This window comes from Sceloporus occidentalis, unplaced genomic scaffold, assembly GCF_023333645.1.
Source record: "Sceloporus occidentalis isolate IW3139 unplaced genomic scaffold, rSceOcc1.0.p SCAF_154, whole genome shotgun sequence".
NCBI classification, from domain to species: Eukaryota; Metazoa; Chordata; class Lepidosauria; order Squamata; family Phrynosomatidae; genus Sceloporus; species Sceloporus occidentalis.
The window spans coordinates 266,470-293,319 of record NW_028317134.1 but is presented as its reverse complement, the minus strand read 5'-3'; the positions used below and the strand labels follow the sequence as shown (position 1 = coordinate 293,319).

The window sequence follows — 26,850 nt, the reverse complement described above, 5'->3', positions numbered from 1 at the left end:
CTGCTATGTGGTATATGTTTATGTAATATAATGTATAATAATGTAATACTTCAGGGGAGCGCTTTGTTGGGATATGGCTTGCTCGGCACAGAACGTCGTCCGTAAGGCTGACTGCCGATGAGCGTGCGCAGGCCTCGCTGTGTCATGGCTTCACTTAAGTACTGTAAATACTCTGTAACCTGATCAGATGGGAGGCTCGCCAAATCCTGTATCTGCGACTCCTACAGAGACTGTGTGCACAAGTTACTAAGCAACATGATGGGCCAACCTGACACCTACGGCTACATCAAAAGAAGGAAAAACATTTTGGAAAGTATATTCCTGGCTTATGGGTTTATATAAGAGGAAAAAAAATTCTCATACATTTTTACATTTCACTACATTGCACAGTATTTACAGATTGAATTTGCAATATGTGTACCTTGATTGTAAGCCCACCAGAGCAGCCCCTCTCCTTCTGTTACAGTATATCTAATGTTTATTCGTGTTTGTTTTCCCCATTATTGTGATAATACTATGGAATCTCCTGGCGCTCTATAAATAAAACGTCATGCCACCAATGTAATAAAAAGCAGTCATCTTATGGTTTTTTGCTTAGGGTTTTCCTCCCCTTTAAGTTTTCACCTTCTTTTGGTGGTTCAGCTTTTGGGATGCGGACAGTGGGGATAACTTCATAACAGGGAGCCATTTTTTTGTTTCGCTTTCCCAGAGATCTGGCAGGCTGTCACTTAATTTAAAAATAAAATTAATGCTAAATGCTCAGTTGGCTCCCGTTGTTAATATGAGACAATTTACTTTTAAATGACAGCTTCGTTCCATCTATAGAAGTAACAGTGGAAACATGTCTTAAAGGGACAGTCTGATGTCCTTGACATCCCCTCTAAGCAAGAATGCATATTAAAGTAGAAGCGGTCTCTGATATTAATAGCGCTAGACTGCTATAATATATATATTTTTTTAATATTTAGCGATTCTGACCTTGTTCCTTTAAAGTAGCAGTCATGCTCCACCGTCCACGTATTTTATCAAAACATAAATGCAGCTGCCAGCTAGCCAACATCCGTGAAGGCATCTCCTTAAAGTGCTGGGAAGCTGGGGGGTTTGTGTGTTTAATTTGCTCTGAAAAAAACCTAGTCTTATAATCGAGCAAATACGGTATATACAATGTTAATCTATACATTAGTTCGCAGTTTTTTTGCAGTGATGATAATTTTTATGGGTGTTTTGGCGCATTCAAAATCAGTTCTCTGCTGTCACACTATTTTATTTATTTGCTTTGGAGGCAATGATTATAAAACCAGACTTATTACATTTCTGCAGTTTAATAATGTTCAGTACAGTATTCTGTTTTTTGTTTATTTTTCCTCTTGAGTTTGTCCAAATCGTGTTATATCACCCTGGTATTATTGAATCGACTCGGTTTTTTATGGTGTTGGACATCAGTCTTTGTAAAAGCTCTTGATGCTAATGCAGGAGCAGGCTCTCTACAGAAATGAAGTAATCTATTGCGTGTAATTTATTATATTAAGTGCGTTTAAGTCCTGGCTGTGCTTTTGTAGCATGACTTATTATCTTGTGGTGCGAAGATGGTTTAAGCTTTCGACTACTAGGGGGAGGCTAGAATTTGTAGATTTGCAACAGCAAACATTTTAAAGGGTCAGCTTAGTGTCCCTGACCCCCCCACACTATAGATTAAAACACATTAAAGTACTCCGTGACCACTTTAATATGCATTTGTCCAAAATGAAAATAAAATAAAAAGGCACTTACCTGATGTAGAACCTACAGCCCTGCAACTGCTTGAAGCAGACGGTTAGTCGAAGGACTCCGTCCCATTGAAGTCATTTGAAGACTTTTCTTTCCAAAACGACCGCTGCGGGCAGCGTTTTCCCAAACCAGCACTGGAGCTGACGGGACGTAAGTGTGTCACATGCATGGCTAACTGGGCCCAATTTGGACATTTCCACTTAGGGGTGTACTCACTTTTGTTGCCAAGGTTTAGACATTAATGGCTGTGTGTTGAGTTATTTTGAGGGGACAGCAAACTTACACTGTTATACAGGCTGTACGCTCACTACTTTACATTGCAGAGTGTCACTTCTTCAGTGTTGTCACATGAAAAAAATAAAAATATTTACAGATGTACTCACTTTTGTGAGATACTGTACTTCTGTCTCTCTATATATACATATATGATGTGTGTATGTGTATATATATATTTATATATATAGTGTGTGTGTATGTTCTGAGTACATATTCCTTCAAAACTATGGTCAAGGTGTAAGTTGTTTTCTTTCCTCCTCTAGCTACTTGCTTGGAAAAGTTAGCACACCTTCATGCTTTGTGTCACGCCTGCCGTGTCTGCCGGGGTCCCGCTGATGGGCAGCGCTCACGTGATGACGCGCACACGTCCTCTCCGCAAGAGGACATGCACACTGTTATGCGAGCCGCCGCGCTCTAAAGTGTGTCGAAGTGGCACGCTCGCGGGTGTTGCACACTGACACTGCACGCTCATGAATGACGTTCGCGACAACGCTATTCACTTGCGTCGGTCGCGATTCACAATCCTATTGGTCCAGTGTTGATTTTCCCGCCCTTGTTCCAATTTAAACCTTCTGTCCCACTAGTTCAGTCCCCGTTCAAAGAGTCACATAGTGATTTGCTCTGGGTTTGTTTGCTTCTGCTTCTAGTCTACCTGTGTCTCTCGTGTACTGAACCTTGGCTTGTTTTTTACCTTGATCCTGTGCCGTCCGCCCCGACCTTGGGCTTTCCCTGCTGTTTTGGATTTCTCGATAAGTATTTTGTCTGTCTTGTGAGTCCGTCTCTCCGTCTCTGCATTGTGGATTCAGAAACCTGTGCTACCCCGGACCCTGCATAACATTTTGTACTATAATGGAAGGGGCAATTTTTCACATCTTTTAAAACTGGGCATCTTCCAATTCTGTGATTTTAATTAATCACGAAAGTCGGAGAGAGCTGGAACAAAATGTGCTATGATATGCCGGTTTTGTTTTATTTTTATTTTGTACAGAAGGCAGGTTTATAAAAATTCACAAAATTGGACAAATCTATTCGAAATGCATTACTGAGTCACAGGCAATGTTTTCAGGTGCAGCAGGTTCACAGCGTGATGATGTAAACACGAGTACTCATCCCCTCGTCCTTTCCCCCGCCATAGGCTGATGCGCCTTCTTGTTTCGCTTGGAAATTAAAGCAGTTCAAATTAATCACATGTTGGTTTTCTTTTGACATTTATCCCCAAATTGTAGGCCAATTATCACTTTTCCATAGTTAACTATAATTGTAGGTCAAACTAAATGTATTCTTATTGAATTTAATGTCAGAGAACATTGAGCATCAGACAGACACCACTGTGCTAAATGGCGGGTGATCATTTCAGACATAAAACTTGTATTCTACCTTTTACATGGCCAAAGCGAAAACAGGTGAGCTAGAAACGGTCCTATTTTTCTACATTGTATGTTTATTGCTAAGCAGATCTGTATTATTAATCATTAATATGGTAGACAATACACTGATTTGACTGCACTAGAGCAGGGTTGTCCAAGTTCCTCAGGAACTTTTACCCAACATTCCTTCCAAGATAAATCCTTTATTCTCTGAAACCAAAGCAATAGTAAAGAACCTGATGGTCCCCATCAGGAAGGGCTCATGGATGCTAGTACCGCAGGTTGGAAGACTGTTTAAAGATTATGTAATTTACCAGTGTTATGTCCAAAAAATGCTGCCAGGGAATCAATTTACTTTTACAGAGTATATATTTAAAAATATTTTGAATGGTTATTACCAGTATTGGATTAAAAAATTATTTAAAAATTACTCTGCTGTTTTTGGATATGTTTAGGCTTGTTAACCACTTCTGTATTCTAGTACTGTTATCCCAGTCTACTCAACAAACACCCTGGATTCTGTTGTGGTGATTAAAAGAATGACTTGGTCCTAATCACCCAACCATACACTGACTTCATTGGCATTGCCATAAGGAACCAGTATGTTGGAAGAAAAGTCACCCAAAATATTACATCAATAGCAACCTCCAGATAAAGGAGGTTCATTGAGATACAAGTTTGTCAATGCTAATATACATTACCGTATGCAGCGCTGGATTTAATGCTCAAGGAGAAAATGTTTTTCTTTGGGACTTTACATCTAAACATGCTGATTTGCAGAGTGTGGATGCATGACACAATGATGAGTATATTATGCCAAAGGTTCTAAAGTAGATAGAAGTTGGCTTTAGGGCTAATGTGACTGTACAATCTGGAGATTAAATAAAAATTATTACTGCTATGAGTTTCCATTGACACGGAACAGTAATTTATGCAATTTCTCACTGTGAAACAAATGAGTGACCTCAGGGGGAGTATTTACTGTGTAGAGGAAGAAGGGAACCAAATAACCGAATCACCCAGAAGATACTTATTTCTACTTTTAAAGCATAAGTTGTCTAAATTTCACATAAGGGTTAGCTCATGAACCTTTGCAGCGTTTCCTTACTCTGTTCAACGGAAACATTTTATCAATGCTGCCATCTGTTTCAGAAACAACTTTTTGGAACGCGACCTAAAGGCTTAGATGTCATAATTAAAAACGTAAAACCCACTTGGCCACTATTGTCTGCTATAGAATGTACAGTACGGTCGGAAAAAATGTTTTAGAACAAAACAATCTTCTATGACACTTGGATAGGCGGAAAGCCCAATGGACTGTCATGTGTGATATTCAAGTTGCTGATGGCTCACGCTGCGTGTCCCTGTCACATGTCAAAGAAACGAATGCACGCACTGATTCCAGCATTTCCATGCATGGCACGCTTTACAAGTTTGTAATCCATAGCCTTAGGGGTAAACTAAAAAAAATTAACTTGGTTTTGCATATTATAGTTCCAGTAAAGTAGGGTTTCAAGTAGAACCACAAAATCAACTAAAAAAGATATCAAAAAAGGCTAGTTTAAATTGTCAACTTCCCTGTGCATGTGATCTGCTGAATTATGAATTTGCAAAATGAATATTCAGGTTGGTTCAATCATTCATAAAGATTGAAATCTGATCACTGAATAAAACATTAGTGCAATGAATGGTTTAGTAAGAAAAGCCCAAAAATAGTGTGAAAGCAGTCGTTCACTCCAAAATCAGCATGTGTCCTCGTAATAGAAAAAGCCAGCATAAACTCTAATCTAGGACTGCAAAGAGGTGTCATCATTGCTGCAATGACCTTGTCTGTCTAATCAATGGCAAAACAGCAACTTGCTGGACCATCTTTGGAACTTCGCACCTTAGTGGGTCATAGAATGCTCACCATACCGAGAGTTCTACAAAAAGACCCTTTAAACTGTCAAGTTACGGTGTCCGCCTCAGTGGGTACCTTTTTTAATTTGCAGATCTTTTCTCAGGGAACATGACGCATCCATGTCCTTAACTTTCGAGTTGAGCAGATTGTAATTATGGGGATGGGTGCCCTATTGGGACTTTATATATATATATATATATATAAAAAAATCAATAAATAACAAGTGCAAAGTAAAGTGCAATTTATAACTCACCTCGTGAAAAAAACACTCTAAATTTCCACTCAAATAATACAAATAACAATAAACATAAAGGTATAAGCGCACATGCCCCAATACACAACCTTAGAGCATATCTATCTATCTATATATATATATATATATATATATATATATATACTTGCATATACTGTGGTTTAGACCTCTCTTTTAGCCCTGTAAATTGAGACACAGAGAGAGATCATAGTGTAACCCATAAATGAAGTTATGATGTGGGGTACAGGATAAACTCACATGAGATAGTCGTGAACAGGCTCTATATAAACAGCTCTTGGGGTGTAAATGAAAGGATGCCTTCCTTCTGAACCCACTCCAGGCAGTAAAGGATCCACAGTTCTTTTCCTTCTGGATTCTTTTATTTTGTTTAAATAAGGCGAACTAGGTATATTAGACCTATTGGGACTTTGCTATAAGACTGGCTAAGCTGGCCCTATATAACAAATAATTCAATAGTAAGGTGAGTTTCAGGAGATCGAATTATACATAAATTAAGTATTATGTATGGACAACCCAAAGTTCTCGCACCAGAAGGTCATAAGTTTGGGTCTTCATAAAGTATAGTGAAGCCGACATGTTGAAACTGCACGTCTACTGCCAGTTCTTGCTTTGATGAATAAGCCTAGTGAGAAAATAGGCTTAGTTAGAACAAAAAAGCAAAAAATCTGAATTTGTTTTATGCAAACAAACATCTGCAAAAATCAGTCGTCAATTTTAAACGTTTGTTTACACCAGTCATTGAACCAGAGCAATAAAAATTGTCATGCTTGTGTAGCCTGAATAAAACTAATGGTGTTAAAGCATAACACAAATGAAAAGTGTGCACATGAATACATTGACACTTTTATTAATGCCAAAGGCTCATTTATCTTCGCATGCAGAATAGACTTTTGAGTAAGAATAATAATTCTCAGCAGTGTACATTAATTCAGAAAAAGAAAACTATAGCGTGGGTGCTGGGTTGATGTATTTTATTTTTTCTAAATTTAAGTAATAAAAAGTCAGCATGTGACGGCACACACAAGCAGTTTGGCCTATCTAATTGGCTTTTCACCCTACTGGAAGACATCAAGCCGTACTTTGGTCGTTGGCATTTTCTTTTGTTCAGGATAGCCTTATGCGTGCCCCATGCATACCCAATCCCAGAAATCATGGTTACCAACTAGTGTTACTCCATCGTATGTATAATATGTACGTTTAAATATATATGGGTTTCAACATCCCTATATCGGAAAAGAAAATGTTGACCTTTTGTGAATCCACATTGAATTACTTATTAACCCCTTAATGACAATGCTCAAAATGCATTGTTTTCAATGGGTTTAGGGGGCGCCCATTGTCCTTAAGGGGTTAATAATTAGCTGATCTAAATACAAAAGATGAATTCATTGTAGTAGATTCAGTTTTTCAGAATCTAGCTGATTTTAATAATTGACTTCATCAGGAGTATTCGTGAGCATGTACTAGAAGTAGGCTTCCCGCATACGGTTTTAGTAAAGGCGACCAAGGAAGGAGTTAAATGAGACAGATGTCTAATTTTTTAAATCCAATTTCATTGCAGTAAAATGCATGAGGTCTATAGGAAAAATATTTAGAAAGGGCATTACAGGGGACAGGCTAGTAATATGTTTGTGCTGATAAAGAAAGGTATGGATATATTTTAGACACACTGTCAGATGCTACACTATCAGTTAGATACAGGTTGTATTATGTGTCGGAGCTTGTTTGGGTTACACTATTCAGATGCTGTGTTCTCGTGTTTCGGCAGTTAAGGGATTGATTACTAATTTGATTGTTGCGTTCTACCCACACAATACTTCCTGATGACGAGCGCATGTTCGCTTTTCACAACAGTGAATAATAGTAATTCTCAGCACTTTACGGGATAAGATGTGCGTGTGTGTGTGTGTGTGTGTACGTGTGGGTTTGTTTCATTAAATACTTATATTATGTGACCACTTACTGAGTTTCCGTATAATCCTTGCAGATATGTGTCACCAAGATGTCCACTCGGAACTGCCATGGAATGGACTCTGTAATTAAGCCTCTGGACACCATTCCCGAAGACAAGAAGGTCAAGGTGCAGAGGACTCATAGCAGTTTCGACCCGTTTGAAAAAGCTGCAAACCAGGTGAAGCGAGTGCATTCTGAAAACAATGCATGCATTAGCTTTAAGAGCGCATCCGTGGGCAAGGAATCTCCCAAAGTCAGACGCCATTCAAGCCCCAGCTCGGTAAGAAAGTATGCAACGGATGAAACCTCTGTCCTAGGAATAGGCTTTGGGAGGGAGAAAAATATGTTTTTGCATTAGGTTACGGTTTTCTGTTTAATTGGCAAGGAGTTAATAAATAACACATAGGTGCGTTTCTCGGAAGGCTGCAAGTATGCTTTTTGCTCTGCTGCTAAATCCACAGATTACGATGGTTTGACTCTATTTTTTTCCCCTCTTCCTTTCAAGAGCTGTACACTATATCCATTATACGTTACAAATGATTACAATTTGTAATGAGACCCCGGTCTAAAACATTGTGTATTGCCATGACACAGAGAACAAGATCGTCGTAAAAAGAAATGTTAATATTTGACAATCCTCTGTGAATGACAAATGAATGCATCCAGTGGTGGAAATAGTGGCTTGAAGGGACGCGGTTATTTAATTATCTCATTAAATATATATTTCTTTTACTTTGTGATCTAGCCATTAACCTATATATGTTTCTGAGCATTTTCTGAAAAATCCCTATGATAAAGAGCTGCCAAAACTGTGTTTATTAAGAGTGTGGACACATCATGTGATTAGCTAACTGGTATGTAGCAACACTATACCCTATATAAAATGTATGAATTAATTTTATATAAATGTAAATGATTTTTGGGTTGGTAACGGTTACCAGCCTGTTGAACAATGAAACCCCAAATAAAAGAGAAACGAGTAGCAGAAATTCAAGGAATACAAATGAAATATGTGATATGGGACAACACTTTGACAACTAAAAGTCATTCTTTTCATCCTTGGCACTTTTATCATAATAAAGTGTTCCCAGCAAAAATGATGTATTAAACAAAATTAACTGTCACGTGACACAACAGCAGAGTTGCCATAGAAACTGTATGTGTATGTGTTTATATATATATGTGTGTGTATGTGTAAACTTTCAGAGGAAAGAACAAAGTGAGAGATCTGCTAAAGTTATCTAATGTTTTTGCTTAAGTGGAGCAGCACCATTACAATATTTTACAGCAATTACCGTATTTGCTCGATTATAAGACAAGGTTTTTTCCAGAGCAAATGCTCTGAAAAATCGCCCACGTCTTATAATCGGGGTCGTCTTATAATCAGACTATGAGACTAAGATCCAGATCCCCCGCAGCAATGCAGGGCAGCTGGATCCTCCTGTGTTATGCCCCCTCCAACTTACCGGTGCTTCTGAGTCCCTGGGGCTTAGTCCGAGCAGCGTGTAGAGCTCTACGCGATTCGCGTAGACAACTTCTGTCTCTCTACACGCTGCCTGGACTAAGCACCGGGGACTCAGAAGCTCCGGTAAGTTTGGAGGAGGGAGGGGGAGGGAGTGTTAAATGGGGGGCATAAGGCATTTCTGGAGGCAGAGTGCTCTGTGAAATGCCTTTTAACCCCCTTAATGCCACTCTGCCTCCAGAAATGCCTTTTAACCCTCTATACGCCACTCTGCCTCCTGAAATGCCTTATACCTCCCTATATGCCACTCTGCTCCATAATATGCCTTTTAATCCCCTAAATGCCAGAGTGGCATATAGGGGGGTATAAGGCAATTCTGGAGGCAGAGTGGCACATAGGGGGTCAAAAGGCATATCATGGGGCACGGTGGCATTTAGAGGGTTAAAAGGCATATCATGGGGCACTGTGGCATATATGGGGTATAAGGCATTTCTGGGTGGCAAGCCTGGGGCAAGCCTGGGGGCGGGGGGGCAGGTTCGAAAAAAAAAAAGGAAATAAAAACAAAATATTTTTCTCAATCATAGCTTTTATTATCAAACAATTTGTTCACATAGTTTACATGAATTAACATTTACTGGTAAAACTTTTTTCCTATAGGGTTGTCTTATATTCAGGCTTTTTCTTCTTTTTTTTTTATAAATTAATATTTAGATTTTGGGGGGTCGTCTTATAATCGAGCAAATACGGTACTATGATTTTAAAATCGAAGGAACGCAGGAAGGTCACAGTGGCTAAAAGTTCATTTATCTCCACCAGCAGCTCTGACTGTGATCAGTGAACAATAACAAACACTCTTATCAGTGGAAAAGGTGGTCATATGACAGCGGGTAAGGACATGCTATAAGGGTGTTCGCTATATGCGGAACAAAAGCTTTAAAATGCCTCCCGGGGGAAATATTTAGTTTATTTTGGTGGCTGTTTGGGTCAGAAAACATCAATAACCAGAGTGTAGAGGTAGACAGATTAAAGCAATACTCCAGATTTCAATAAATGTGCTGCAAATGATGTTAAATGGGGTTAATTATTGCTTGCTGTGTTGTTATGGTTCTCCTGTTCTAGCGTTTATATTCTTTCTCCGTCATTATGGTGCTAGAAGGCTTAACTTATGTTGTCAACATCAATATATAGAAAATGTAAGTATACATAGTAAAACTCAAATTTTAGTTCGCACAACTAAATTCAAAAGCTGTGAACAATCACTGGACTATTTCCCTGTACACGCAATGCAGGGGGGTAATTACAGTACAGAGAACCCACTTAGAATCGCATATCTACCATGCAAATCTTACCCAGGCATTTGACAAGCATTAATGTAGTGTTTAAAGCTCTTGAAGCACGATATAAACTAGTTTGTGCACTTTTTGCTACTTAGGACCAGAACCGTATTTACCTTCGATGTTGCCCTAGGCCCAAGACAGGACAGCACCACCAGCCGCCCCTCTTCGCTGAAGTCCTTAATGCTGAGCTCTGGGATATGAAGTCATTTCCCGCTGCCTGCTTTTTAAGGACAAGTTAACTAATGAGGCTCTGCCTAGTTGGCCAATTCCAGAATATGCCACTGCTTAGGACAGCTGATCCTACGCCTTGTTCACCGATAGCTGCAAAGGGAGGTTGTCGTCTATTTGCCTCAATATTGATAAAACTCAGCAGGGGTACTGGGAGTTGTGTGATGTTGGGACTCTCAAATACCCAAAGGTGTTTCTCTTCTGCAATACTATGTGTGATACATGATTATAATCATTGTTCAAGGGCTCTTTGCTAGTGTCTGACTTTTTCCCTTTATCTATTTGATTTAATTGTTATGCGGGTCACAGAGGCAGCTGATCTATTGTTTACCAAAAAGCATTTCATTGAGGGCTTTAGGCAGCATTTACACCTACTGTTTGTGCTCATTTTATGTTGTCCATCTAGGCAAATATGTATTGTGCAGGACCAGATTGTGTGTAATAAGCATGTTTGGTAAATGTTTTGCTATATGATATTATATTGACATCTAGCTTAGGCCTGCCCCTGGGCTGTATAGAGCAGGGCTTGACAACAGGGCTTGTTGTGAATCTAGGCGCCAGCTAAAAAAGTTAGGAGCCAGGATTTTTTTTAAACTAACAGTTGGTCAGGAGTGATCTGGAGCGATCAGGCAGCAGGGGGGTGTTGGGTCAGGTCCCCAATCAACACTCAACCCCCTTCCCTGAAGATGCCTGTGGCAGCTGAAAACACGATTGCTGGTTTTCCAGCAACCGCGTTTTCAGCCTACAGGATCACTCCGTGGAAGTGATCTCAGGCTCGGGGGCGAGCTCGGAGTGGCTGTGCTGTCTGCCCAGACTCCAATTTTTTTGTGGAACAGGTTGACAAACACCTAGGCGCCAGGACAAAATTCTGTCGCCATGGCGACCTGGTGCCTGGGATTCGTCGAGCCCTGGTATAGTGGAAAACTGGAAACCCTCCCCTGGCAGAGTCTACTTGGGCAGACTTGGTATGTGTCCTGGTCCTTTAGTTTCTAGGTATACTGAGACAGAAGTGGAGAGACTTACTGGTGGCCCTATTAGTCCTCCACCCTCGTGTTTACCAAAATCCATGCTCTTTTACTCATGTTCTACCTAGCTCTTTGTGCCAACTTAAGTAGATTTGAGGGTAGAAGTGCCTATAGACTGTAGCGTCTGTTTCTCTCTAATACTTAACACTTTAGTTCCTTTTGATGTTGCTAGTTATATACAATAATTCCCCATTGGCTAGTTCCATATAATATGACCCAATTTTGCCTGCATGTTTCCCACGCACACACATTTGGACCTGTGGCCAGGAGCAATGAAAAATAGCTTTTTCACATGGTTGGTAACAATTCTGTTTGCTTGGTGCTGTGTATATGTGCCTTTGACAATTACTAGATCTCAAAATCCATTCCACATGGAAACTGCAATGTTTCATTCTATGTTATAACTCACATCTACATATTTAACTATCTCTGCTCCTATGTGGCAATCCACAGCCAGGGAACGCTTCATATGTCTCTGATTATTGTTGACAAATTTAATGAACTAAAACAGAATCACACACAGGGGCGCGTTAAGGCAGGTTTTGTGGGTCCACTGTACCCAGGCACCTCTACGGCAATGAAGATAGGCTCTACATTATAAGAGAGTATGTGTGTTAGTGTATGGTGTTAATGTAAGTGTATGTGTGCATATGTGTTTTTGTTGTTACGGTGTGTGTGTTAGTATGTTCGTGTGTTTGTGTGTTAGTTGGGGAGGGAGGGTGATATTATGAGAAGCTCAAAATATTATATCCTTGCCCACCTATGGTGTATGGGGGCAAAGAAACCCTGTATCCATTCACCAGTAACTTTAGGCTCACTCCTGATCATACACCTGGAAATAAAAACAAAAACATAAAAGATTACATCCAAAACACTTTCTGTAACAATCAATCTTTAGAATTTTGTATGCAACATAACAAGGGTATTACATGTCTGGCAATGAAGTAAAAACTCCAATATGAAATTGCCGTTTCAAAACACATACATTAGAAATTCAAGAAAAATGTCACAGAGACAGATTTTTATAGACAGTTTCTTATGTGCTTTTAATCAAATTTACTTTTAATGTCGGTGTCCTTTTAATTGCAGTCATTTCTTCATGGTTAAGACATGCTTTGTGGTTGAAAGGAAATGTTAGATATCAGAGGGAGCGTTACGAGGAGGGCTACAGAAATGGGGAATGGTTTGCAGGATAACAATTATTATGAAAGCCTAAGGGATCTCAACATTTATAGCTTGGAGGAGAAAGGGATAAGATGAGATGTGATTCATAAAGGAATTCAACAAAGCAAAGAATGGCAGTGTGTTTCATAGGAGGCGAAGTGTTGAGACCAGAGGTCGTTGTCTAAAACTAGAGAATTGGAGGTTTGAGTGTAATATTAGGAAATTTTACTTTACTTTACCAAGACGAGGATGGATAAGTGGACCTGCCTTTCAGCAGAAGTGGTAGAGGTTATCACATGCATGACATATGCGTAAGGCTTTCCTGAAAATTCTGATATCACCACTAAAAAAGAATGGAGAAAAAAACTAAAACAATTCCCTATATTGATCTGCAGCTGCCCTCCTCCTCCATGTTCTGACGATTCTTTTCATTGATTGGCTACTTGAAGCAACCAGTCGGTGGCAGGAAAGCGCTCTCATGGAAATCAATGGGAGCAGCTTAAGATCATGCGCACGCAGTTATCCTGCATTAGAGTGTCCCTTTAAGCTATGGGGTTAGCTTAAACGGCAACATGCGACGTGTATACATGTCTAGGAAAAATGTGCTCCCCCTGGTTAGAAAATATTACTGTTAACAAAAAGGTAAATTACAAGATATGGAGGGGCTGGTGATAGTTACCTTTCAGTAGCATACCTAAGGGGGGGGGCTGTGGCGGTTTGCCCTGGGTACTACTCACCAGGGGGTTGCACAGCGGGCCGAGTCCAGCTGAGCAGAGGTCTATGCGGGCCCGCAGCTTACCACCGGGCGAGGAAACTCTCTTTTCTCGCCAAGGTTCCTGTTCAGTAAATGTATTTTATTTAAATATATTTATTTATAAGTCAATAATTTGTTTTCATGAATTTGTGAAATATTCTTGCCAACATTCATTTGTTTGTAGGGGGGTGCCACACAGAGGATCTGCCCCAGGTACCAAATACTCTAGGTACACCTCTGTCACCTTAATTTAGGCTTGTGTTTCGAATCCAAAATCAGCTAGTATTGAAAAGAAAGGGGAGAGAAGCTGGCTTAGTGAACCTTGCAGTTGCTTTGGCAGGATACATAAAGTAAATTGATGTTACCATCTATCGCAAATGGTTCCTCTGGAGGGCAGAACCTGCTGGCATCGCAAACGTTGACATAAATAGCCCACTATTATCACAAACTAATCATCTCCTACACCTTCTGAAATCACCTGCATTCGACAAATGAAAGTGTTACTAAATTAATTGTTAGTGTTCATTTCACTTAATTAAGTCTAGGTCTGTTGATATAATCTTTCCCCGGTGGGTAATATTCTTTCGATGTTGACGCAGGCAAAAAAAATAACACTGAATAACACAGAAAATACATGTAGTGATTAAGTACGGTATTCACAAGCTACTGGATGGTAATGAAACATGCATGGGACGTATAATCCACACAGTTTGTATAAGAGACATCAGGTGATTCGGGGTTTAATCTTCCATTAAGGGTTGTTTTTATTGTCTCACTGGAGTTTTGTCAAAAAGTGGCAGGTGGTGTTATGATACTCCTTGACAGTGAATTGCACCATAGGGATCCATTGCGTTTATTTTATGGATCCAAGTTTAACTTTTAAAGCAAAAATAGGAAGAAAAAAAATATATATTTGTATTCAGCAGGTGAAAACTAAACATCTAATAGGAGAGCAATACAGATATAGTGTGGTGGTACTGGGGGATGGAAATAAAAGTTCTATTGATAGAGGAACTTGAGAAAAGAGACAACGGTATTGTAGACGTGGTACTTGGAGAATGATGGTGATTGAAGTGAAATGGTATAGAATCAGAGAACAGCATTATACGTTCAGTATGTTTTTTATAGTGTATACATTTTTTTTATTACTCATTACTTTTTTCTCTTTGAATGTTTGAGCGCTCACATCATTATATCCCTGGACATACTTCTGTGTCACACTCAGTAAATAGATGGGGGGGGTGCTGATTAGCCACCTGCTAATATATTTGGAGACAGCAAACAACGGTTCTTGGTTTAGGACTGAGCCTAAAACATTTAGGTTTTAAGATAAATACAAAAAAATCAGGAAAAACCAGATGAGGCCATTTGTAGCACTCAATTCAGCCTGTCATGGTGTGACGGGGGAATTTGCATTATTATGACAAAGATAAATGACTAGGCTTACATCTTGTCCGTTTGTGCCTTTGCCATATTGATGCTATTTTTCATCATTTCCTTCTGTCATGGTGCTTAGCGGGTAGAGTTTATATAATAAAATGTATTTGGCCTCCACAAATGTACACACATGACAACATGTGCATTTACGTGCAACAAGACTGCATACACTTTTTATTGTACATTTTTCCTTTTTGCATAGTAGTCTAAGGATTAGGAAATTGAGTTTAAGATAAATGAAAAATATAACTCATAGCTTCATTTTGAGTGTAGCCTGCGTAAGAAACCTCAAGTGTGCTCTGCAATACTAGTGATGTACGAGATCTGTGCTGGCCCAAGGATGGCTCTCCACCCTACTCGCCAATAGACGGCAATACATTAAGCCATCTCTAAGCCTAATGCTATGTACATGTCGGTGTCCCCTATTATAGAATACAAAAAGAACAGAGTATAGAACAGTGGGGGGTTATAAGAAGTTTGTTACAGCCATGGAGACTGAGTAAGGGTGATTTTTGTGTGTGTGTGGGGGGGTGTTTTTGGCTAAAGTTGGTGAAGCCATCAAGGAATAAAGATTTTAGCCAGGCCTCCTATGGCCAAGCCCTCTGATCAGTTTAGTTTAATTGACCTCATGCTATTTTTACTTGAATCCCTGATAAGCCTCCAAGTGCTTCTTACTTTCCCATACTAAGAAAAGGAAGGCTTCACAGCTATTTTAAATAGTCTGCAGTTTACACCATTAGTGTTATTAAAACGGTGTCAGGTGGCAACGTATTACTTTGTATTATTAGAAAATGCCTTTACGCTGCAATTTCAGTTCACTTTGCAGTTAATGGACCAATTTAAATTAAATTTTTTTGGTTGTTTAGAAGACTGAATGTTGGTGTAACATGATTACCATTTCGGCCTTACATTTACATTACATTTCCTCCAAATGTGTGGGCCGTAAAACTAACACATAATGTGTATTATGTTTTTCATTCCAAATACATATACATTTTGCGGTGTATTTTGCTATTGGGGGGTTATATTAAAGCAGCTGTCCATATCATAGTGCTAATATATACATACTATATTGCTGACTTAACTGTGCATTATACCATACCTTCCAACTGTCCCTTTTGAGGTGCCAGATCCCACTGTCCCTCTTTCCATAATGGCCCTCTTTTCCAGGAGCCCTGAATGCTTGGTTGGCATGAGTGTATGTCGGCGGTATCGAGTGTTTTTTTTTTAAGGCTGTAACAATACTTTTACAGATGGACAGTAAAATTTCAAATGCTTTCATTAGGTCACAAAGTCACATGAAATAAAAGTGGAAATAAAACCACAACCCCTAAAACAAGAGTCCCTCCTTGGTCATTTCAAAAGTTTGGATGTATGTTGTACAGGGAATAAACCCCTTTGATGTTTGCATGCAAACACAAACTTTGTGCTTAACCATCACTTTTACAGAATTAGTAAATATTGCCTCATATTTATAAAGAAAAAGTATGTATATAATATGCTAAACTTAGATGTTATCGAAGAGTATAAGCTCCTGTGACCTGAAAATGTGTAATCTCTCTGCTTCATAGTTTGGGGTTAAAATATTTATTATTATTATTATTATTGTGCAGTAACTCGTGCTAGCTTGTTATTATTGTCACTTATAGGTGGACATTGTACCTTACATTACAATAAATGCAGTATATACATTATGTCCACATGCTTTATCATAAACACCAGTGTCCCTTTCAGTGGCGACTCTAGAAACAATATATGGGGGGGGCACACAAGATACCACAGTCAAACTGGGGGGGGGGCATTCATAATTTGCAAAAGTAATGTGCTATGGAATTATACTTTTGTTATTGGGCTAAAATAATACTTGATCATTCAACATGGGAAGCCTGAAGCCACAATTGAGTGTGACTAATCCTTGAAATAGATAGTATAACACAATAAATAACCTTGAACGTTTTGTCCCCTGAAGTCACTACAACTTAAATAAATATAAATTAAGTAATTCCTACTGTAAGTTAAGTGCCAGGAAACAGATGACCAAACACACACACCAACACAGACTCTGTCACACCAACACCCAGACACACACACACCAGGACAGGCTCTGCCACACAGACACCCACACACCTCAGGACAGGCTCTGCCACACCCACATCCAAACACACACACACACACCAGGACAGGCTGACACCCAAACACACACCCTAGGACAGGCTCTGCCACACCGACAGCCGAACACACACACCAGGACAGGCTCTGCCACACCAACACCCAAACACACACCAGGACAGGCTCTGCCACACCAACACCTATACACACACACCCGAGGACAGGCTCTGCTACACTGATAACCAAAAACGCACAAACAGCAGGACACAATCTACGTCACATACGTCTACATCAGGATGGATTTTTCACACTGCATTGTCGTTTATACCCCCTTTAGTGTTTTTGCGCCTTGTGTATTGATGCCCCTGCTGCCCATATATATTATTAGCCCCAGTTGCCGATAGCAGGTATAGATCAACACATTAACACACTAACCAAGCTTTGCATGTATAGATCAACTGAAATTCACTTGTGATCTCAGCACTGAAGGTATATATCAAATAAACAGAATCAGACTTACAAATCCTGTATTTGCAGGTATACAATAATATATGAAACGTAGCATTGCAGGTATAGAGCAAATAAATACATGGAAACAGCATTGCAGGTATTAATCAACTGAATAAGACATACAAACACTGTATTTGCAGGTATACATAAATAATGTATGGAAATATATAGATATGGATCTACAGAATAACGCAAAAACCCAGCTTTGCAGGTATAGATCAATTGGAATTCACATAAAAACACGTAATTAAAAGGTATATTTAAAACCCCCTAAATTACAGGCATAGATCACAGGTTGCACACCCCAAAGCCAGCCCTGGCGTCCACACTGCCCACACAGCAATCACACTCCTATGATACCCAGGCAACCAGTAAATGCTGGTACCAAGCCATGATGGGACTGTGCTTGCTGTGACTGCTGTTAGCAATCACACTCCTATCATGCCAGGTCAGCCAGTACATGCTAGTACAGGGTGGCTGTAAGTGATGTGTAGACCCCATACTGGTGGCAGCATCAATACACAAGGGGGGCAGCTTACTAGGTTTCAGCATGTACTGGCTGACTTGGCATGATAGGAGTGTGATTGCTAACAGCAATCACAGTCCCATCATGCCTAGGTTCCAGCACTTACACATCCATGCTATCACACACACACACACACATTCATTCATATACTCATTCATTCACAGATTCATTCCCTCAATCACGCATACTGATTCAAACACCCTCCTCACCCCCTTACCTGGACTGCAGCTCCTCGATGCCGCTCACAGACTTCAGACAGGGGGGCGCGGCCTCCCTCTGCGTTCTCATGTGATGTCACGTGAACTCTGCTAGGTTCCGCTTCCTCTATGCAGTACAGAAGACCCTCCCACAGGTAAGTAGCAGGGCTCGAGGTGCGGCCCGCGTAAGATCGGTTGCCCTCCGCATTAAAAAAAAAGAAATTTAAAGTCGCATTGCGACTTTATTGCAAATTCGGCAGGTGGGGCAACGGGGGGCAAGGATTAACCTAGGGGCAATTGCCCCCCCCCTGTAGCGACGCCACTGGTCCCTTTACAAGACATGTCACTTTTCCTTGATTTCAGTCGGACATAGTGTTACACTCATGGGTTACGCTACAATTTTTTTCAAACTATTTTTAATAAATATGATAGAGATCTTGTGTTATCGTAGTGGCCTGTATTACTATACTGATCTATAATTACACTGCTTTGTGATAGAAATGTAATTATCACTGCATTCCACGCGCTCAGGAAATCCGTGAAACCGAGGAATTCTAATCACGAGCTCTGTCATTGTATATTGTCTTTTCAAAAAGCCAAGTAAGATTGTATGAAAAAGTAAAGATACTTTTAGTGTCTACTTTTAAAGTCTATTTGCTTGTTTTACTTTTATACATGTGTATGAAGGTGGTGAGAGTCTTTATATGATGATTTTAATGCAATGCCAACATTGGTCCCAACATGACAGCAAATTCATCTTAATGATGTCATATACCATCAATTATATGCAAGGCCAGATGTGAATATGAGGCACTACTAGGCATAAAGGCACTTTGGGTACCCTACATGTTTAAATTAACAAGCACACTATTTGATGTGCTATGTGACATACAGTCATTGGAAAGATCATGGTCAGAAACAAGTCTGATAAAATGACTGTAGGGTGGCCATACACCTACGGCCGTTAGCGGGTCCTCCTAATGGAAGAGCTGCGATTCACACTTGTATTGCGGGTTGGTTGTGTGTAGTAAAATAGGTCCATATCTTCTGCATGTATGCCAACAACTATATTTTTGTCATAACAAGGCATCTTCTTGATTCTTCCTCTAGCCAACAAGTCCTAAATTTGGAAAGGCCGACTCATATGAAAAACTGGAGAAATTAGGCGAGGGATCATATGCAACAGTTTACAAAGGCAAAAGCAGGTACGTATATTTTCTTTCCCTTGGAATATCTGTCTCATATGTGTCTGTTTTGTCCTTTTTACGTGTTTTTTTTATTTCATATGACGTACAAACTTTAGCAGTGGCATACATTACTTTGTTGGTTAACTACAAAAAAAGTCCTGCAAGTGGCTTGTATGAGGAGATATGTTACTGAGACATAAAGAAGTAAATGATAAACTAAACCATTTACTGTCTTCATGGTATGAACTATAAAAACTGGTGTTAAAAAAAAAAATGGCCCATGGCTATTGTAGCATACTAAAACCAGTCCTAAAATACATAAGTTACAGAAAACCCACAGTCCGGGGTTTAACCTGGGATTTTCAGCCATTGTCCCTTTTCTGGAGTCTGCCTGTGTGACATTGGCTCACCAGCATGGCTGACTATCAGTGTTCTGTTTCTGTGTGTATAAGAACCAGTATGGGCCTAGGTGAAATGTTACCTTAAGTGTAAGACTTTTATATACACTACCATTTAAAAGTTTGGGGTCACTTAGCTGTTTTCATGGAAAACAAAGACATTTCTAGCTGTCCCTTAATTGCAAAAGGGATTTTAAACTTAAACTTGGATTAGTGAAAACAACGTGCCATTGGAACACAGGAGTGATAAAGGACCTCTGTAGCCTATAAAGATATTCCGTTAAAAATCAGCCGTTTCCAGCTACAGTAGTCATTTACAACTTTTACACCGTCTTCATTGCATTTCTGATCCATTTCATGTTATTTTAATGGACACAATTTGCTTTTCTTTCAAAGACAAATTTCTAAGTGACTCTAAACTTTTGAACGGTAGCGTAACTGCAAGTCATCATTTCCAATGCTTTTTTGTTCATCCCCTGCCAGTTGTTGGATTCTACTCTCTTACATTGTTGTTTGTGTCCAGAACCAGCGGGGACAACTCCTATTTAGGGATTTTTGGAAGGGTTTAATTGTGGATTATAAATAATTGCTCTGTGGTATCACTAAAAGCTGCAACTCCCGGTCGAATGGCCCCTTTTCCAGAGAAGCACACAATTTATATATGTGACAGCTCTCATAAGTAGATTATACAGAATAATGCGTTTCCGTTAATCACAATTATGAATATTTCAGACCGAATATGAAATGTAAACATGTACAGCTGTTTTAAATAGAATTGTATTCTGAAACGAACCTCAAAAGTAATTTCCTTTCTAATGGTAATTACTGGAGATAAATAATGGATCTTTTCTTATTTTTCTTTCATACCATCCTCTGAAACATATTCCAGTACATTTAATCTTTGTTGTATCTTGGAATGCTAGAGTAGATATTTTATTTGTTTTTTCTTTTATTATTGAGAGATCATTTGGCTGACTGCGTTCCATAATGTTTACGGGACATCTAATCATATTTCATTTTAATTTCAATTTGTTTAACGTAGAGTCAATGGGAAGTTGGTGGCACTGAAGATAATAAGATTACAAGAAGAAGAAGGAACTCCATTTACAGCCATAAGGGAAGGTACGACAAAGATAATTTTTTTTAGTATTTTTGTTTTTAGGAGTTTTGGTTTTGGAACCACTTTGGTTTTTGAATTTTGAAGAATGATTCAGAATATTTTTATTTTTTCTACTACAGGTAGCACAAACTAAACAAGTCCTGCTTAATTTTTTATAAATTAAAAAAAAATATTTGGTTATTTATATTTTTCTTAAAGTATATATCTAGCCTTTAGTGATACATGCAGTTGGTGTAGTCAATTATTACAGGTTACTATCTTAACATTGCATGAGTGAATATGGGCTGGGCACAGATTTTTCTTACATGGAAACAACATATAATGTATGTCCTTGTGTGACCTTTAAGAATTTTTACCTAATTTATGACTTCCAGCATTAAGGTCCCAAAATAGTAATTTAACCTTGACCATGTCCCGATGTAGTAGGGTAACACAGCTGTCCTAATCGGTTAATCTTTTCCTATTCTAGTATATGATTCCTTCCACTGTATTATTATTTTCTGGACAGTACAAATGTTTTGTGTGCAATTTGTTCTTTTTGGGGTATAAAAAAAAGTTTGATGTATACATGGTTATATTCAGTTTGGCACAGCAGGCTGCCTGATAGCATCTCTGTGGTGTTTAAAATGTTTTCCTTTACCCATATCTGGGTGACCATAAAGGTTAATCTTGCAGAACGAAAAAGACAGAAAAAGAAAAAAAAATTATTATGGCCATAGATCGTGTCCTCTTGCTTGTTTGAAAAAAACAAAAACAAAGACTCCTGCTATGGAATTTTTAAATTGGATAGCCTGCAGAGAAAACCCAAGAGCCTTTTTTCAGACAGCTGTAAGAAGAATGCTTAGGTAGGAATATAAAAGATGGGAGAACAGGGTTCCTGATATGAACGTACTTATTCAAGTTCATCTGATGAATCCATAACTCGCTGGGGTGTGAAAAATAAATAAAGAAAATGTGGCATGCAAAATTACATGCGCCTGATACAATGATACAAAGAAAAATAACATAAACACTGTTACACTGACACCAGATTTATGGTGCGTGTGTGTGTGTGTGTGTGTGTGTATATATATATATATTATATATAATTAAACTGTTAAAACAAGTTAACTTAAGCTAAAGATCATTAAATTCACAAACTGTTCATGAAGAGGTTTAAAATAGATTGGCTTCTTCAGTGAAATGTTCTGATGGCTTCTGTGATATTAAAATATAGCTAAGTATGTAGCAGCTCCGATATAATTATTAAACAGAATATAACATAGTTGAAATAACATTAATGGTCGACGAGTATGTTTAATGGTTTAGTCCTTAGCAGGCCAACATGTTTATGGAACAAAATATAGTGTCACATAAGATTTTTAGACAACAAAGTCCATTCTTTTTTCCAGATAAACAATGGCTGGGGTTTATTCTTTAACCCCTTCAATCCCAGGGGTTTTTGGTACCTCAAAGCCCAGAGCAATTTTGCCATTTTTGGGGTATGTCGGTTTAGCGATGATTTTCTTTTCCTGTGAATAGTCTACCCATATAAACTATATATTGTTTTTTCAAGGAGAGATAGAGCTTTCGTTTGATACCATAGTTGGATGATTAGCTGAAAATTTAGAATGAGTAATTTAGTAAAAACTAGCGAAGATTAGAAAATTTAAACTAATTTTTTTTTACATTTTCCCTCTGAATCCTCACAAAATTAGGTAAAGTGATGGAAAATCCCCTCCAAGTTTATCAATTCAGGTGTCCTGATTTCAGAAATACCTAATTTATATAGATTTTCCAGACTTTCCCAGCACCAGGGAGCATACTATAAGGTGTACAATTTTGTATAATTTTTATGCCTATGGCTTAATGGGTTTGGGGGTTGTGAACGGGGGCAGAAGGGTTATACTGGCTAGATGTTATGCTAGGGCAATGGGAAGTAAGGTTTTTTAATAATTTTTTTTATTATATTTTTTTATATTTTTTTTAATTTTAATTTTTTTACATTTTTTATTTTTTATATATTTTTACACAGAAATGGTTAGAACATGCCAGTGATGTCACAATGACATCACAGCTCACATTATACATTTTTTTTGTATTTTATATATTATTATTTTAATGATTTATTTAATATTATTTTTTAAATGAATTAACTTTTTTTTTTCTTTCTGATTTTCTCTTTCACTCCCCTCGCCGTGATCCCCCTGCACTGATCACACTGTGATCGCACTGCGATCGCAGGGGATATCCTGTCCTCCGATGACCTTCCGGGTTACGTCAGCAGTCTGTCCTTGGCTAATTTACATACCTGGGAATTCTGCGGGTTTTGCCTGGAGATTCCGAGTGAAGCTCCCCTTCACAAGAACTGCAGTTGTGGAGATGCTCTGACCCAGTCATCTAGCCATCGCAATTTGGGCTTGTCAGAGTCGCTCAGATCCTTACACTTGCCCATTTTTCCTGCATCTAATACATCAACTTTGAGGACGAAATGTTTATATCCCACCCACTGACAAGTTTTGTGATAACAAGATTATCAGTGTTATGACCACTGACAGGTGAAGTGAATAATGTTATGGCTGAACAGTGTGTATACATACATACATGCATACATACATACATACATACATACATACATACTTTCGTTTGCATGGGAGGTAGCAAATACCTTGGCTGCATATCTGCTCTTAGATTTGATTACATTCCTCAAAATCAGCCCCTAGAAAAAGTATGTTATTTTTTTAGAATATTTTACATTTCAAAGCACATGGGTGGGGTGACAAATTTTAGGTGGAGAAGGGAGGATTACTGCCAGATGTTATGACTGTTTAGTTTGGCTTCTAAGTGGCGATGATTCAGTTTTAGGTTGAACTCTAAATCATGTTAAATCTGCATTATTAAAGAGCTCCCCAACGGTTGTGTCCTTGTGGTGTGGCGCTGCTTAGTGAGCAGTAATGCAAAGCATACTATGGCCACAAAATGCTGGTGGAGGCTTGCATGAGGTCAATGTTTTTGCTATTTTAGGGAGGGAAATTTTAGGCTAGTGTTTAATTTTTTCTCTCCATTTGTTACTATATTCTCAGACAAGATAATATATAAATATGATGTCTGGAGAAAGCTATTTCCATTTTAAAAAAGGATCAGGTCAGGTACTGCAGTGTATGGCCTTCAACCAGATCTGCCCAGCCACACATGAGTATTAAAACGTAACGCGTGGCTCCACATAGCCCACATTATACCCGTCCAGCTCTAGAGGTGATAAACGGGGAATTCATCTCTTCTGACACGCTTTCATTGGTTTAATGTATTTTGTAGCCTTTTGAACAATATATGTTTGCTGATATAGTTGGATGAGTGGGCTGGCTGTGCATACAGCTTTCTTTTGGTATTTAATTGTATGTGTTCCAATAATTTCTTGAATCGGCCATTGGCAATGTGACTATGCAACTCCCAAGATGCTTAGCTAGATGGAGATTCCAAGTTATCTCATATGGTGGACACTCCCTGTCTTAAACATGTTGCGTTAGCCTTCCAGATTATCAGTAACTCTAGGGAGGCTGCTTTATCAACTGAAAAATAGTAACCATCTAGTCTTTATAACATTGCCTGTTAAACTGCTTACTTAAGGCATGGGAATTCTGCTTTACCCATTATCCAGGGGTATATAGTGCTGCAGAATCGCTAAGCAGCTATAGTGTTTAAACGATTCCCTTAATGACCATACATTCTACTGAAGACACCTTTGTGAACAATTAAAGTGAGGCAAGTGGTGAACACCATAGTACAAATAGTTCATAATTCTTATTTTTAGAAGTAGCAAAATGTACTTAAAATCAGCATGTACAAAAGGTCGGCGAGGATTAGACAGGCAAGTGAGACACAAGGCCAGTATCCTACTGAGCTATTCTGTATTAATTAATGGTTTTCGAAAAATGCAAAGACTTTGGTGACCCTTGAGCTAGTCAATGCATCAGAGCTGATAGGAGATGAGGGAGAACAAGATCAGTCTAAAGGTGTAATGTGCAGAGAGCCATGCTGTTATTAAAGGCATAGTACATTTAAAGGAGTGTTGCCGCCTGTGTTGTGGTGTTTGACTGCGAAGAGTTAGTGTCTTCGCTGTGCTTTAGATAGACGCACAGTGATTCGATAGAACATAGCTTTTCAGCCATTAATCTGCTCATGTAAAACCAGAGGAGTGTTAGATGATGCCCAGAATTGCACTACTAGCCAAATACTGGTTATTTCTCACCCAAGTCATCACTTCTGATGCTGAACATTGGTGAGGTCTTCAAGCTACAAATAAAAAAAATAAAAAAAGCTTGAGTGAGGGGAGTCTTTCTTTTAGGAAGATCATTGGTGCCTTAAATCAATAGTTGTTTTTTTTACATAGTCATTCATTACCAGGTTCTACTGATTTAAATGTTTGTGTAACCTCTAACACATTTCATTTAAGAGTACCTTAGATGAAGGCAAGCACAGTGAGCAAATTTAAAGAAAGTTTGGTATGTGCATAAATCTCTTCTAAAGAATTCATGAAAGTGATGTATGAAAAGGACTGATCCTCACTAAGGAGAAAGCAATCTAGATTCATGCGTGTAACTCTTCTCCTGTGACAGCCATTTTTCTCCAGAGGCTGTACCCCCGGATACGCCAAAGAAACCAGGAATTGGGAACTAGGAGAACCCTGGAAGAGATTGAGCCTCTGGATACTGTGTGCCCACTGGGACTGGAATGTAGCTCTTTAAAGAAACAGGCTGATTATCTGGAGATTAACAAATTGCATGACGTTTGTTTCTGGATAATGTTGGAATGATTGTTTTTTTGCAACATTTGAATTATATTGGAGTAATTAACAAAAACATTCCAATGCTTTCTGTGATGACCAAAGTAGTAGTTTGTATTTGAGGGGCTTCGATGTCTGGGTAGAAAGGACCCTTGTAAGAAAAGGTATAACTATTTATTGAGATGACTCTCTCAAGGGTTTAGTTCCTCTCCTAAATTCAATGCCCAACTTTACTAGAACCTTATCTTCTCCTATCCCTTCTTTCCTGGTTATTTTTGGATGTTAGCATCTGACCTATTCTTTTTCTAGTGTACAATGTTACATTTAACTTGGGACTGTTACTCATGAGGTGGTCCACAGGTAAATGTGAAGTGATGACATTTTTCAGTTGTATTTCCAACATCAGAACAATTTCATAGGACAGATACGTATCGGTAGTCTTCATAGCTGGAGCATTGCAGAATGGTATAGAGGTTTTTTTTCCTTTTGAGCTTATTTAATGGAACATTTTTCAAAATGTTGCCTCTGAGCAGTCCACGCTGTCTTATATGTTAAACCCTGTATGTAAATTAAAAAGCCATCTGCAGGCTGGGCAATTATTTTGTCTGTTTCAGGATGTATAGCTCGCAATGTCAGGCCTAGAGTAGTTACCTTCAGGCCAGTAATATGCATACTGGGTCACCAAGGGCTTTACACAATTAAGGAAGATGTTGCTAGTCTGTGGAAATGGTAGTGACATTTTAAACCAAGCCAGCGCTCCGGGTTCCTAAATAGAAATAAGAGAATTATGTAAAGCAGATTATAGATTCCCAGAGACTCCAGACTGTGTGCCATTCCCCCCCAAAACATGGTTTATAAAGTATGTTCTGAGATGCAGTTGTTTAGCACTTGCCAACCTTGTAGCTGACCAAATTTTGACTTTTGGCTAACGATTTGCTAGTATAAATAGTACTGAAACCCTGAAAGTAACTTAAGTATATGCACTTAATACACTATATGGACATAAGTATTGGGACACCTGACCATTACACCAACAGGGACTTTAATGACATTGCATTCTAAATACATATTCATTCATCTGAAGTTGATCCCCCATT

General features: G+C 38.8%; 1 protein-coding gene across 1 annotated transcript in view; it reads left to right on the top strand.

Moving 5' to 3' along the window:
• Positions 1-26,850, top strand: part of LOC149280533 (cyclin-dependent kinase 14) — a 168,239-nt gene that overhangs the window by 43,223 nt on the left and 98,166 nt on the right. The window contains exons 3-5 of the mRNA XM_089500382.1: positions 7,572-7,817; positions 19,397-19,491; positions 20,914-20,993. Of these exons, the coding sequence (XP_089356508.1) occupies positions 7,572-7,817; positions 19,397-19,491; positions 20,914-20,993 (421 nt within the window). The remainder of the gene's footprint in view (positions 1-7,571; positions 7,818-19,396; positions 19,492-20,913; positions 20,994-26,850) is intronic.